This window comes from Diceros bicornis, chromosome 37, assembly GCF_020826845.1.
Source record: "Diceros bicornis minor isolate mBicDic1 chromosome 37, mDicBic1.mat.cur, whole genome shotgun sequence".
In the NCBI taxonomy this organism is placed as follows: Eukaryota; Metazoa; Chordata; class Mammalia; order Perissodactyla; family Rhinocerotidae; genus Diceros; species Diceros bicornis.
In genome coordinates this window covers 28,518,541-28,532,419 of record NC_080776.1, presented here as the reverse complement: position 1 = coordinate 28,532,419, position 13,879 = coordinate 28,518,541, and the positions used below count along the sequence as shown (strand labels likewise).

General features: G+C 55.2%; 1 protein-coding gene across 3 annotated transcripts in view; it reads right to left on the bottom strand.

Annotated features, from left to right (window-relative positions):
* Positions 1 to 5,744: 5,744 nt before the first annotated feature.
* D2HGDH (D-2-hydroxyglutarate dehydrogenase) overlaps positions 5,745 to 13,879 on the bottom strand; it is a 35,869-nt gene continuing 27,734 nt past the window's right edge. For all 3 annotated transcript variants that reach the window (XM_058533391.1, XM_058533392.1, XM_058533393.1), the window contains exon 10: positions 5,745 to 7,413. In XM_058533391.1, coding sequence (XP_058389374.1) covers positions 7,154 to 7,413 — 260 coding nt within the window. In that variant the 3' untranslated portion in view covers positions 5,745 to 7,153. The remainder of the gene's footprint in view (positions 7,414 to 13,879) is intronic.

The following is a 13,879-nucleotide window of genomic DNA, read 5'->3' as shown; positions in this document are numbered from 1 at the left end:
GTCCTCAGTGTGCAGGTGCAGCCTTATCTGTACTAGCCAGAACTCAGCCCTCTCAGCAGCCCAGGTCCATCTCCCACCTGCCTGCTGGAGGCTGTGAACACAGGAGACCAGAGGAGAAACCGGCCCTCCTTGGCTTGCCGACTGAACCGCAAGCTGAGCCCGGCCCCTTCACCTGAGCCCTTCTCCCGGCACTCACACCCCACCTCACGCAGAGTCAGGGTCCCAGGAGCCACACCAGCCCCTTCACATCCCTCCACCCCCTCACCGTCATCAAGAGCCCATCTTGGACCCCCTGAACCCCACTTCCTCCCCCTCCCACTCTGCAGCTGCGGGGTCTCAAGTGGGCTCTCAACGCCCCTCCTCTGACCCTCCGAGGCCCTAGGGTGAGATGGGGGTGGGATGGCGCCTTGGGCAGCCTGTACTCCAAGACAGTGAGAGGACAGGGGACTTCTTGTTCAGTCTCCACAGAGGTCCCCACATGGGGTAGATGTCTCCCTGGAACCCACAGGGGCCTGTGCCCTCTGCCCTATGGCCAGTGACCCTGCAGGCAGGACCAGGGTGGCCGCCCAACAGCCAGGGCGGGGATGGCCAGTCTAGGAGAGAGGCCCACTGCCACCACCTGCAACCCCGCAGGCCCCAGGTGTCCATCCCGAGGAGGGGCCTGGACAGAGGACAGCCGTGGTGCCCACCAAAGGCCACCCCAGGGGAGGCCCAGGGGCAGCATGGACACGGGCTCCCAGAGACGTTTAGGCCCAGCCTCACTGGCATCAGAGACCCTTGGCCGGGCGGCCACAGCCCCCACCCCACCCACCCAGGGCGCCCCGCGGCCTCCCCCCTGCTTACCTCCGCCTGCTACCCCAGGTCATGGTGCGGACGGCAGGCAGTGGGCGGCTCTCCACCTGGACACTCCCTGCACCCTCCGCATTCCTCCCTCCGGGAAGTCATGAGGGGCCGCCTGCTCCACCTTTGGAGGGAATGCTCCCTTCCTGCCCAGCCCCCCAAACCTCGAATGTTGTCACCAGGAGCGTCTGGGAGTCACCTCTCCCATCCCTGCACTTACAGATGGTAGGGACCAGGGGCACCACACTCCCAAGGTGGGGTCCCAGCTCCCCCAGACCCGGGCAGGAAGACTGGACTGAGGAGGGGGCCCGGGGGCTCTTTGCTGCACCCCCCCAGCTCAGACAGGGGTTGGGGGAGCAGAACGGGACAAAGCAATGTGAGTGGGTACGGCGGCCCCCAGGCCCAGGCAGGCTCCTGGAGGGCTAAGGGACGGAGGGAGGGGGCCACCTATGACCCATGGGTCCCGACCAGGAGCCCCAGGAGATAACAGTCTGCGGGGCTCCGGCTCACTCCCCAGCAGGGCCAAGGGGCAGATGGAACACCAAGAAGACGCAAGCCAAGTCTGGGGCAGGTGCGGCAGAGCTGTACCGCGAGGGCCCGCGGTCACCTCCGTGGCTGCCTGGCTGCGGGCCCGCCTCACATGTGGGACAGTTTAATGCATGCTGGGCTCTGCCTCCACCAGACCGGCCCTGCTCACGCTCGCAGCTTCTGTGCCAGACATGTGGCCTGAGTCCCGTGGGAATGGATGGCCTCTAGGCCAGACCCGGCCAGGAGGGGAGGCCAGCAAGGCTACACATTTCCTTGGTGCTGCCCAGTGCCTCAGGACGCTACCGGAGCACCTCAGAAAGCAGAGGAGACGAAGGGTCAGATCTTGGCTTCTGGGTTCACATCCAGGTCTGGGTGCAGGAAGCTCCTGTCCCTGGGACTTAGGAGAGAGGAGCTTCTGCCCTGGGCGGGAGGACAGGGGTGACCGTGGACGAGGGGCTGCAGGACCCTCAGGCAGGAGGGACTTCTGTCCAGAGACTCGGGATCGCACCCCCTTTGCCAGCCCAGGGCTCAGGGGAGCGAGTGTCAGGACCTCCGCCAGCTGGCCGCCTGGCAGCGTCCACAGACGGCCCGTGGGCAGCAGCCGCCCTGGGCCTTGGCTTTGGACTGCACATGGGAACATTCCCCAAGGCCTGAGTCAGGAGCGGGGCCAGGCCCCGGGGCCACACGCTGCCCCCCCAAGCATCCGCTGCCCCAGATCTGCTTCTAGGCCAGGGGGGAGCCGAGAACGTGAGTGGCCAGGTCAAACGGGTTCCACCCCTCCCACTAGTCACCCTCGGACCCGTCTGGGACCCATCTCCCTCGCTGTCCTGAGGGCTCACAGTCACAGGACCCAGAAGGTGGCTCTGGGCCCTGTACACTCTGCCCGGAAACAGAGAGACACCACCTGACGTCTGGGCCACTGTCCCACCTATTTGCACACCTCTGGACCAGGGCCAGCAGGGAGGGAAGCCCAGAGACAGGCCCTGGGCACCAGTCCCCCAGGGCCCCCAGGAGGCTCCTTCCTCAGGCACCCCTGTACCAGGAGCTGTTCTAGAAACTTCACAGCGACTCCAGTTGTCCCTGAAGGGCAGGGGGTAGGATCAGGCCGATGCTCAGGGAGGGCTCCCCCAAGGGCCATCGTGAGGGCAAGGCTGCCAGGTGGGTCCAGCCAGCACGCCCCTCACCACCCCTGGGGAGCAGGGCCATGTCCCCACCACCCATGTGGCCTCCAGGACCTGAGCCTTTGCTGGGACAAGACTCAGCCTGCCTTCCTCTGGGCCCTGAGACCCTAGGGGCCATGAGCTCAGGACAGCGGTCAGTGTGCTAGGTGGGGGTCAGGGTGGAGAAAGAGGGGTGAGTGCTGTCACTGGTCAGTGGGGTCAAGGTCAGCGGTTAGGCATATTGTACTACTAACTGCCACCTCCATCTCTCCTTAGGGTCAGCATCCTAGTCAATGCCCTCGGGGGCCCTGCGGGGCCACGCAACTCCTAAACTCTCCCTCTGAGCCCTCTGGGTCCACAGTCGTCAGACAACCCGAATCCTGAGCCTACAAGAATCCGAGGACTCTGCTCGCCCGCAGCTCTGGGGGAGATGCCCATCCCCCTAGACACATGGTTGGGGTTGAGGAGAGCGGCCTCGTTGCTGCCCCCACACTCCCCAACAACCTGCTTCCTGGGCTGAGACCACCAGGCCCACTCCTCCCTCCCTCATCTGCCTCATCCGCAGCTCCGGCCCCTGGCTGGGGCTTCCTCCCACCCCAGGGACCGACCGCCCCCTTACTCGCCACTTCCTGGGGCCCCTCTAGGCAGAGCCACCCCCTCCAAATGGCACCTCCGAGGGCCTCAGCCTTGAGCAGCCAGGGGGACGCCTGACCCTCTTATATAACCTCTTCTCACACTGCAGCAGCTCAGAGGTTTCTGGTGAAAATCATAAGCTTTTCCTCATACACACACAATAGCCCCATCACAACCTCCGTGCACACTCGGGGGTCCTCCAGGCAGGAGGCCCGCCCAGCGTGGCGGCAGCTTGGCTTTAAGAGGAGGATGTTCTCTCCACCGCCACGGGGCTCGGGGCACGGGGTTTGGGGATCGGGGTTCAGGGCTCGGGGTTGGAAGACGGGCTTTGTCTTGCTGACATGCTTGACCGCCAGCTTCCTTTCTCCTTATGTGATGTTTTGTGCGAGCACATGTGGCCTGCGAGGTTCTGGACAGTGCGGAATTCATGTGCTCGGCTTTGACGCGCACTCGAGGCTACATGAGGTCCCGTGGCCGCTGGGAGTGTGCTCCCCGCAGGCAGCAGGTCACACAGCCTGCACCCCGTGGATCTGTGGTGTCATCTGGACAGTCTAGGTCCTCGGACCTTTCATCCACGTCAACCTGCAGATTCAGAGAGGCCTGTCGTCTACCCGTGCACGACAGGGTTTGGCAGATTTTCCTGCTGACAGGTGTTTCTGGAAAACACAACAGGTTCTGACAGGTGTTTCTGGAAACGTGAAAATTCAAGTCCTCTTGTCTCTGTGAGTGCACGTTTTATCATCGGGAACACGGGTTTGCACCAGCAGGCTTCGTGTCCCGTGTTCCACCTAGCCTGGCTGTGCTGTGCTTCACTCACTCTAAGTCACCATCAACTTTAAGACGACAAAAGAGAAGCTGGGTAGGGAGGTCAGAGACTCCGCCCCCAGGTCAGAAAACTGAGGAATGAGCCATCGCATGAAAAGGGAGAGCAGAGAGAACAGCTTGTCTTGCCCTCGCCACTGTGAGCTCCAGGAACAAAGCGGGGAGCAGGAGGCCCCCCATCTTCATCGTGCCCACTGCCCTTGAGGTCTTAAATGCTGGCACACATCTATCTCCCGTGGCCAGTCTCCCACGGTCACTTCCTTGACCCAGGCCACCAGCCAGGGTAGCCCCAGCCTTCCAACCCAGAAGCAGCTGGAAAAACACTGGCCTTAAACCTGGCTTCCAGAGGGTCAGAGGCTGAGCACCAGGAGCGGTCTGCTGACCTCAGAAAGACGGACGATGGGCAGAGAGACGAGCTGCCAGGGGCCTCGGGCAGCTCCATCATGCTCCGTGTCAGACATCCATAGCGTCTATCCTATGCTGTGGACACCTCAGGGCTGCCCAGGGATACCCAGCCAGGGACAATGGAATAGTGGCCACGGCCATGGGGACAGAGCTGGCTCGTGGGGTCAGTGAGGCAGGAGGGGCCCACGGGAGTTCCAGTGCAGCCCCATGGCCAGGAGAGGCCCAGAGCACCAAGCCCAGTCAGGCCCCAGAACGAGGCAAGGCCACAAGCAGCTAGCAGCTAGTGGGGAGGGGGGCTCTGGTTTTAAATCCTGGGAGAGAGCAGGAGGGGGCAGTTGGGGACACAGAGGAGGCAGGCCACTCAGCCTAGGGAGGCAGTCTCTGGTGTCCTGACATGCCCACCCTGCTGGGTCAGCGTTGAGGGCTTGAAATTGGCCCCTGACCCATGCCCTGAAATAGTGCAGGGGCCAAGACACCCCGAGGAGAACACCCTACACTCCACCAGGGTGTAGCCAACCCACAGCCAGAGGACCCTGGCCAGGCAGGTGGCCTCAGGGGCCAGCCAGGGGCAGCAGGGGCAGGGGCTGATAGGCCCTCAGAGCAGACTCTGCCTGGGCTGCGACTCTTCCGGGTAACAGGGGGGGAGCATGGATGCAACTCCCTAAGGCCTGTGCCTATGCTGGCCTCACTTGTCCAGCCCCACGGCAGCTGGCTCCCCTGGAATCTCTGAGTCAGCTCTCGCCTAGTTTGTTCAGGTTTTTTAAAATGTACATGCGCTTGGCAAAAAAAAATACAAAGCATCCAAAAAATGTAGAAAATAACATCTTCCTACCCTGACTCAACCTCTAGGTGCCATCCCCAAAGTGAACCCCAGCTATGGTCCCAAGACAATGAACATTCTGTGCATAACTGGCTTCCAGGAGTCGATGTCTTTTTTCAGAAGCAGGTGGCAAGTTGCCCCTCAGCCCCTCTTCTTGCCGTCCCTCGGTCCAGGGGTCTCAGAGGCACATCCACCTCCTTCTCCAACAGGCACATGGCCAGCCGTGACCCAGCCAATGACTGACGCCACCTGCAGACAGTGCTCCGTGCACGTCCTGGGGACACACGTGCGTGTGCACGCCTGTGCCTGTGTATACAGTGTGTACTGTGTGTGTGCACATGCGTGTGTGTGCGTGTCCGTGGTGGATTCCGTATTGAACCGCAGGGCCAATGGTGCACCACTTCACATTTTGACATTTTGGGGGCCAGCTTGTCCTCCAGGGAAACAGAGGTTCGTCCTGCCATTTGCTCCCTACGACCCCCAGGCACTGAGTCACCTTCTCGAAGCCCCACCACTACTCCAGCAGAAAATGCCTCAAAATTTAAAGCCTTTTAATATCTCGTGCATGATTTTAATTCTTCAAAATAAACTCACTCAGCCATAAAACTATTATTGAAAGTCATCTTGCAACCACACAGCCCCCTCATTTCACATCACAACATGAACTAACCCGCCTCCGACAACTTTAGGAAACCCACCTGAAACCAAGCCTCACAGGCCAGAGGAGACAGGGCCCTCAGCTACACGGTGGGGATGGGAACAGGGGACATGGCAGGCGGTGGGGGGACATGGTGGCCATCGGGGGCAGGGTCTGGGGATGGGCACGGCCACCCCTGATAGGCAGTCAGGCCTGGGGTCATTGTCCGCCCCCGATGTTCCGTGCTTAGGGGACATGGCACTTCACTATGGGCTTTTACGAGATTATTTTTCTAGTAACAGAAGGAAAGAGAGTGTCGTGATTAATCCCCATTTTTACTGGAGGTCATGACAGACAGAAAAAGGAAACATGTATCCAACCCCCCAGACCATCTCCGCGGCCCCAGCAGCTGCCCCGGGGGGCCACAGGTCAACAGGCACCTAGTCAGGGTCAGTGAAGCAGCAGGAACACAGGAGGGCTGTGTGTAAACCCCCCCCTAGAGGAGCCCACACTGTGCACGTCAGGCTTCTCACCCCACACTCCCGACAGCTGTCGTAGAAGCGGAACCAGAAAGGCTGATCTCCGTGGACACAGCCCAGCAACTCCCAAGTGCAAGAAACAAACGCTTAACCTCTGACAGCTGTCTTGCCAACTGACAGCCTTCTAGAAAACGGAGGAAATGACACATTCCAGGGTGGAGGGCATGCCTGTCACTCTGGCTCAAATGTCACAAGCAGTCACGGATCCTAAGCCATCCATAAAGCATCTGATGCTCCAGGCTCTGTTGGTCACAGCCCCGGATGCACCAGCCTCACAGTGCTCCAGGTTGTTCAGTGGAGCTCATCACCTCTGCCCAGGGGCCCACAGGGGCTCACACTGCATGGGGGACCCAGCGGCAGGAACACTCGTGCCCCCCTCAGGGCTGTAGCCACAAGGCGGACCCCCAGGGGTCCACAGCAAAGTGGGGTACGACCTGGTCTATTTCTGAGTGGGCAGAACTGCTCTCCCTGTCCAGGGACATGCTGGCAGGAGACCTCGCTCCTGCCCTGCAAAGGGACGGAGAGTGCCCACCAAGAGCCCAGGCAGAGCAGCCAAGAGGAATGCTGCCTGAGAGCCACGTGTCCCCCGGCTCCACAGAGCCAGCTCCTGGCCCCTCTGACCAAGTGGCCGGGTCACCCCGGCTGCTGCTGGCTCCACCGAATGGAGGCCCACCAGGCCCATGCGAGCCCTGCAGGCGCATCCCAATAGGCAAAGCCAAAACCAGACCAGGGTCCCTCCTGCCTCTCCCACTGACCCCACCAGGCGCCGTCAGGCCCGGGCGGGCAGTGTCTTGTAGGGATTCAGGATGCCCTTGGGGTCCAGGAGGGCCTTGAGCTGCTGCATGAGCTGCAGGGCTGCAGGCGGCTTGCTGTAGCCGAGGACGTCCCTCTTCTTGAAGCCCAGGCCGTGCTCGGCGCTGACACTGCCCCGCTGCCCAGCCGTCCACTCATACACGTAGGGCTCTAGGGCGCCCAGCAGCGACGCACTGAAGGCCTCGGCCGTCACGTTGAGATGCAGGTTGCCATCGCCTGGAAAGACAGGGACCCAGGGGTCAGGCTGGGCAGTTTTTAAATACCCAAATGAATCTTCTAGAAAGCAAAAGCATGGTCACTGCGATGTCAAACTCAATGAACAGGTTCTACAGCATATCATGCACAAGAAAGAGATTAATGAACAGGAAGATAAAGCAAACAAAATAATCCAAATGCAACACAGAATCAGAGACGTGGACAATGGGAGAGATTAAGAGGCATGGAGACCACGTGAGCCCTGGCTGAAGTTCCAGAAAGAGAGAAGAGAAGGGACGGAGAAGAAACAATATTGAAGAGACAACAGCAGAGCAATTTCTAAAACCAAAGCCCAACAGACCCCAGGCGGGACGCACTAACGCTGGCCTAGACAAATCAGAGTGAAACCCAAGAACCTCGAAGACAAAGGAAAGGTCAGAACAGCAGCAAGAAAGAAGAAAGAGATCCCCTTCAAAGGAACAGCACTCACACCGACAACCCACTTTGCATCAACAACAGAAGTCAGAGGATGGCAGTACGACAGCCTCGCTGCAGAGGGAAAAGAACTGCCAACCCAGAATTGCTGAAAGCCACTGGGAAAAAACATTTTAAGAACAAAATTAATGCACTTTCAGGCAAACAAAATGTGCAATGTTCTGTCACCTACTCTCCCACACTAGAGGAAGTTGTAAAGACTGAGGTTCAGGCAGAGGCTGGCACCAGACAAAAGAAGGACTAGAGGTGTGGGTGAATCTGGGCAATTGCTGACCACATGGAATAATAACAGCAACACTGCTGCACAGGGTCAAACAAGAGAGAAGTGAACGTACTCCAAGCAAGAGTGCAGAACCAGGAGGGGAAGACGGCAATAAAAGCCACAGGGTCCTCAGGCCCTGCACCACATACCAGTCAGGACCCTGCAGAGACAGAACCAATAGCATGTGTGCAGCTATACACAGAGACAGGGAGAGGGAGAATGAGGGAGAGGGAGATGGAGAGAGAGAGGGAGGGAGATGGAGAGAGAGAGGGAAAGGAGGGGAGAGAGAGAGAGAAAGAGAGGGAAAGAGAGAGAGAGGGAGAGGGAGAAGGAGAGAGAGGAGAGACAGAAAGAGAGAAAGGAAGAGAGGGAGAAGGGGCAGGTAGAGAGGGAGGGAGGGAGAGAAAGATGGAGACAGAGAGGGACAGGGAAGGACAGAGAGGGAGAGAGATTGATTTTAAGGAACTGGCTCACATTGTGGGGGCTGGCAAGTCTAAAATCTGCAGGGTAGACCAGCAGGCTGGAAACCCAGAGAAGAGGTGATGTTGCAGCTCGAGTCCAAAGGCCATCTGGAGTCAGAATCCCTTCTTGCTCTGGAGGCCTTAGTCTTTTTTCTCTTAAGGCCTTCAACTGATTGGATGAGGCCCACCCACACACGAAGGGAAATCTGCTTTACTCAAAGACCACTGATTTAAATGTTAATCACATCTAAAAAATACCTTCACAGCAACATCTAGACTGGTGTTTGACCAAACATCCAGGCACGGGGCCAGCCCAGTGGCGTAGCGATAAAGTTCACACCTTCCGCTTCAGCGGCCTGAGGTTCACCAGTTCGGATCCTGGGCACAGGCCTACTCACCACTCATCAAGCCATGCTGAGGTGGCATCCCATAGAGAAGAGCTACAACTATGATACACAACTATCTATTGGGGCTTTGGGGAGGAAAAAAAAAGAAAAAAGAGGAAGACTGGCAACAGATGTTAGCGCAGGGCCAAGCTTCCTCAAAAAAAACAAAACAACATCCAGGCACATAGCCTAGCCAAGGTGACACATGAAATTAACCATCACACATTGTTTAGAAGAAGGATAATGATACTGATTAACTTCAAACCCTGATAAGCTAAGAATGCATGCTACAATTCTAGGGCTACCACCAAAAGAACAGCCATAGCGAGTAAACAGCCATTTACAATTCCCTAATTAGTAAACGGAAAAAGCGTAAATGAGAAAAAATATCAACCAGAAGAAGGTAACAGAGAAAAAGAAATAGAGAGGAAATCAGGGACAAACACAAGGCCCAAAGGAGAATGAAATAAATAAATCCAAGGAACTGAGTAGTCACAGCAGATGTGAACGAGGGGAGCGGGACATGCCACTCCAAAACAGGTTACTGTGGCAGGATCATGTTGAGCTGAAGGCACCCGGAGAAGCAGATGCAAGAAAAACTCTCTGCCCTCCCCCTGTTCTCCCGAGAGTAGCACATATGTGTAAAGGGGCCCCGTCCCGTCCCTACCCAGAAGGACAGAGATCATCACCAGACACACCTCTGGACACTGATTGGCTTGGACACCCCAGGGGACTCCACGTCACGAGCCTGCTCATCCGGTAGTTTCTCCACTTGTTTATTTACCTTCCCACAGTTCGCCCCTAGAAGCTCAGTCCCTCCCTTTGTCTGTGACTCTCTACGATGTTCTGTCCTTTGCTAACATGCTCCATAAGCCCAAGTTCCAACACCCCTCTGACTTACTGATCCTTGTATGATGCACGAGTGCATGGACTTGCCTGTTTTTTTCTCGCTAATCTGTCTTTTGTCAGTCTCATAGGGCCTCAGCCAAGACCCTAGGAGGGTAGAGGAAAAAGTTAAGCTTCCCCTCCCCTACATCAAGAAACGAAATACTCCAGTTTAGAGACAATGACTGTCTTTACAAATGTCAACGGCAAATTGAATGAAAGAGAAACCCCAGCTCTCCACTGTCTCCGAGAGACACGTCTAGATCTTAGGACAGAAAACGGTCAAAAGTAACAAGAAGAAAACAGTATGTCAGGCAAACCCTAAATAAAAGAAAACTTGTTACCACAGACTATCAAACCTAACAGGCCACAGGGCACAAAGCAATTCGGGAGGTGAGAAGAGCGAGTCCATCGTGACAAAAGAGCAGCTGACCAGAATGAAAGGACAGCTCTAGTGTCCCAGCTTCAGCACTGACAGAGCTACACGCGGAAACAGATCAGTCTACTGTCACAGCAAGGGGTTTCTGACACCTCCCACAGGAGCGGCAGCCAAGCAGGATGGAGAAGATTAAACCACACAATGTACATATTTTATCAGGAGATCTGTGGAAACACTGGCTCCAAGTGGAGAGAGCACATCCTCTTCAAGTACTCATTACACAGTTATGAAAACGGACCAGACGCTGGGCCAGTGACCGAGTTTCAACAACCTGCTAAAGACCCAGTTCTCTGGCTTTGGGGCAATTAACAACAGGTCAATAATTTTAAAAATAGCTAGAAAACTCCCATATGTTTGGAAATTTAAAATCACATTTCTGCCTAACTCATGGGGCAAAGAAGACGCGACAATGGAAATGGGAAAACATTTAGAACTGAAGGATAATTAAAGTGCTACCAAGCAAAATGGGGATTCTCTTGCCCGATACACATAAACAAGCCAATTAATGACGGCATCAGCCTTTGGGAAAAGGGATCAGCTCTATTCTGCAAGATCGATCTGCAGGGAGACAAGGGGCATGTGCCCTCAGATCTGTCTCCCCGATTCAGGATTTGGGGTGAAATTTAAGAGGTTAGGGAGAACAGGCTGGCACTCGGAATCTCTGGTGGGACAGGTTTTGACTGGTGTGCTTCAAGCATTTATGGCAAGGTTCTAAACATTTACGACAGGGTCTAAACATTTATGACAGGGTCTAAACATTTATGACAGGGTCTAAACATTTATGATGAGGTTCTAAACACTTATGACGAGGTGGGGACGGAATCTGAACACTGGATCTTCCTGAATGAGGGAACCCCCGCTTCTGAGAGTCTGACTTTTAAGTTCTGGTCATGTCCCAGTCATTGGGTTCTGTGGGGAGGAGCTTTGGTTCCACGGTCATTTCAGGTGACAATTTCTCCTTCTGCGCATGCCCAGGCTACATGACTCTGCAGATTTTCTGAAAGGCAATTCTTAATCACTCTGTTAATAAGAGATGGGGTCAGCTGAACTGGTCCTGGAGGGCCCGCGGTTTCAAAAGTACGACCAAAACTCACAGGACTTTGGGGCCAGCCTGGTGGCACAAGTGGTTAAGTGTGGACCCTCCGCTGCGGCGGCCCGGGGTGCATAGGTTCGGATCCCCCGGGCGCGCATCGATGCACCGCTTGTCAGGCCATGCTGTGGCGCCGTCCCACATAAAGTGGAGGAAGATGGGCACAGATGTTAGCCCAGGGCCAGTCTTCCTCAGCAAAAAAAGAGGAGGATTGGCAGATGTTAGCTCAGGGCCGATCTTCCTCACAAAAACAAAAACAAAAACAAAAACCTCATAGGACTTCAACACAAACGCACAGGCACGTCTGGCTATGGAGACGAGACGCCCGTAGTGACCTCACAAGCTGGACAAGAAACCCACAGGCTCCTCTGACTGGAGTCACCCTCCGCCCTCCATCCAGCCTCTGAGACTGGGGCTGGGTCAGGGCTGCTCAGAAGGAAGGCACTGAAACTGAAAAGGGCAGGGGGGACAGAAGAGGGCTGGCAGCACCGAGAGGCCAGGACACCGGAGTCCTCACACATGGGCTCAAAGCATCAGACGCACCCAAAGGCACCCGTCGCGGTTGAGTCCACACGGCCCGGAAGGAGCGTCTTATTTGCAATGACAAGCAGATTCCTGAGCCAAGTGCAACCTGAGCGACAGCACTGTCCTCACTGGGGCACCTCCAAGACCATGTGCTGAGTCTGACAAGGTGACAAACACAGACACTATGTGACACAACCACCTGTGAGATCCGTGTAAGTGGAACATGGAGGGAAATTTAAAGACTTAAAAAAGAAGAAATGCTGAAAATCAGTGAACTAGTACTTAATTCATAAAGTTAGAAAAATAACAGAATGAACCTAAAAATGCAGAAGGACAGAAAGCAGTAAAGGGAATAGCAGGAAAGAATGAAATAGAAAACAACACGAGACAGGAAGGATCAACAAAGCCCAGTGCTGATTCTTTGGGGAGATTATAAAGCTGATAAACACCTGAAAATCTAGACAAGAGAAAAAGAGACAAGAAACAAACCAGATCAGGAAAGAAACAGAGGCACCCACAAATGCTGGACACCATACAAGGGAACAAAAGAGTATTAGGAACACCTTTATACCAAGACATCCAAAATTTTAGAAGAAATGGACAAATTCCTTGAAAAAAAAATTATCAAAACCAATTCAGAAGAAAAGGAAAGCTAGAATAGTCTGGTGCTTTTGATGAGATCAAGCTGTAGTCAAATCCCCCCCAAAAAAGATAAAAAAAACTTCAGGCCCAAATATCTTCATTGGCAAGTTCTGGTAAACATTCAAGGAGGAGATAACTCCAACCTTACCCAGACTCTTCCAGAGACCAGTAAGAGTGACTGTCCCCAAACCATCCTATGATCATGACACCAACATCCAGCATGGATGGAAGAAAAAACACTTACAGGACAATGTCACCCATGAAGATACCTGAGAAAATCCCACATGGAATATAAATAAATGGGATCGAACAGGACACAAAAAGGATCGTGGCCAAGCTGGGCTTATCCCAAGAATACAGACTCACTTGCCTCCAGAGGGTCTGGTGTAATTTGGCTCACTGACTGACTAAAGAAAGGCAAGCACCGGTCATCTGGTGCAGAGAAAGCATTCGACAAATTCAACATGCACTTGATTTTAGAAAGAGACAGCACCCCCTCCATGTCCGACCCTGATGGTTTGCGTTGTCCGTGGCAGAGAGGATGGAGTCAGTGCCCCCTCAAGGAGAAAGACTCCTGGCCGGGGCCTGGGGTCTCGAGTGGCGTGCTCTGGCTGGTGGCCTTGGTCCCCATGCCCTCGGTTCTGGATGAAGATGGCCCTCCGTGCCCCTCCTCTACTCCCGTTCAGGCGTCCACCCTGTGGATCGTGCACCCAGCTCTCAGCTGCCCCTAACAGTCCTCCCACACTGTCCTAACCGTACCAGCCCCGCCCCTGGCTTCCTCCCCAAATGCCAGGTTTCTGAGTCCCCCGCTTTGCCCGCCAACACTCCCATTTAGGTTGTTTCACAACAGAAGTATTTACTTTCAACCTAGTCAGTTATCAATCTCTTCCTTCATGCTTTATGCCTCTTGTGTCATGTTGAAGAAATCCTTCCCCGACCTCAGGTCATGCAGATGTTCTCTGTATTTTCTTCCAAAAAGTGTCAAGTATTGCCCTTCACCGAGAAGTCGCTAATCCACGTGGAATGATATATGTGGGATTGGGTGAGTGATCTTTTTCCTGCGGATGACAGTGGCCCTGACCACTGGCAGCCCGGAAAAGCCCATCCTGTCCTGCTGGTCCTCAGGGACAGCCTCCCACTCTCTCTCCCGCCAGGTCAGAGCCTGGTGAGATGCCTGCTCACCTCCCTACTCACCCCCTTTCTCTTTGGGGGCTCTGCTTTCAATGCTGACTTTTCTGTTTTTCAATAATGAAGGTTATCGTTTGTCGTACATCAGATATCCCAGATTACCACTCGCTCACT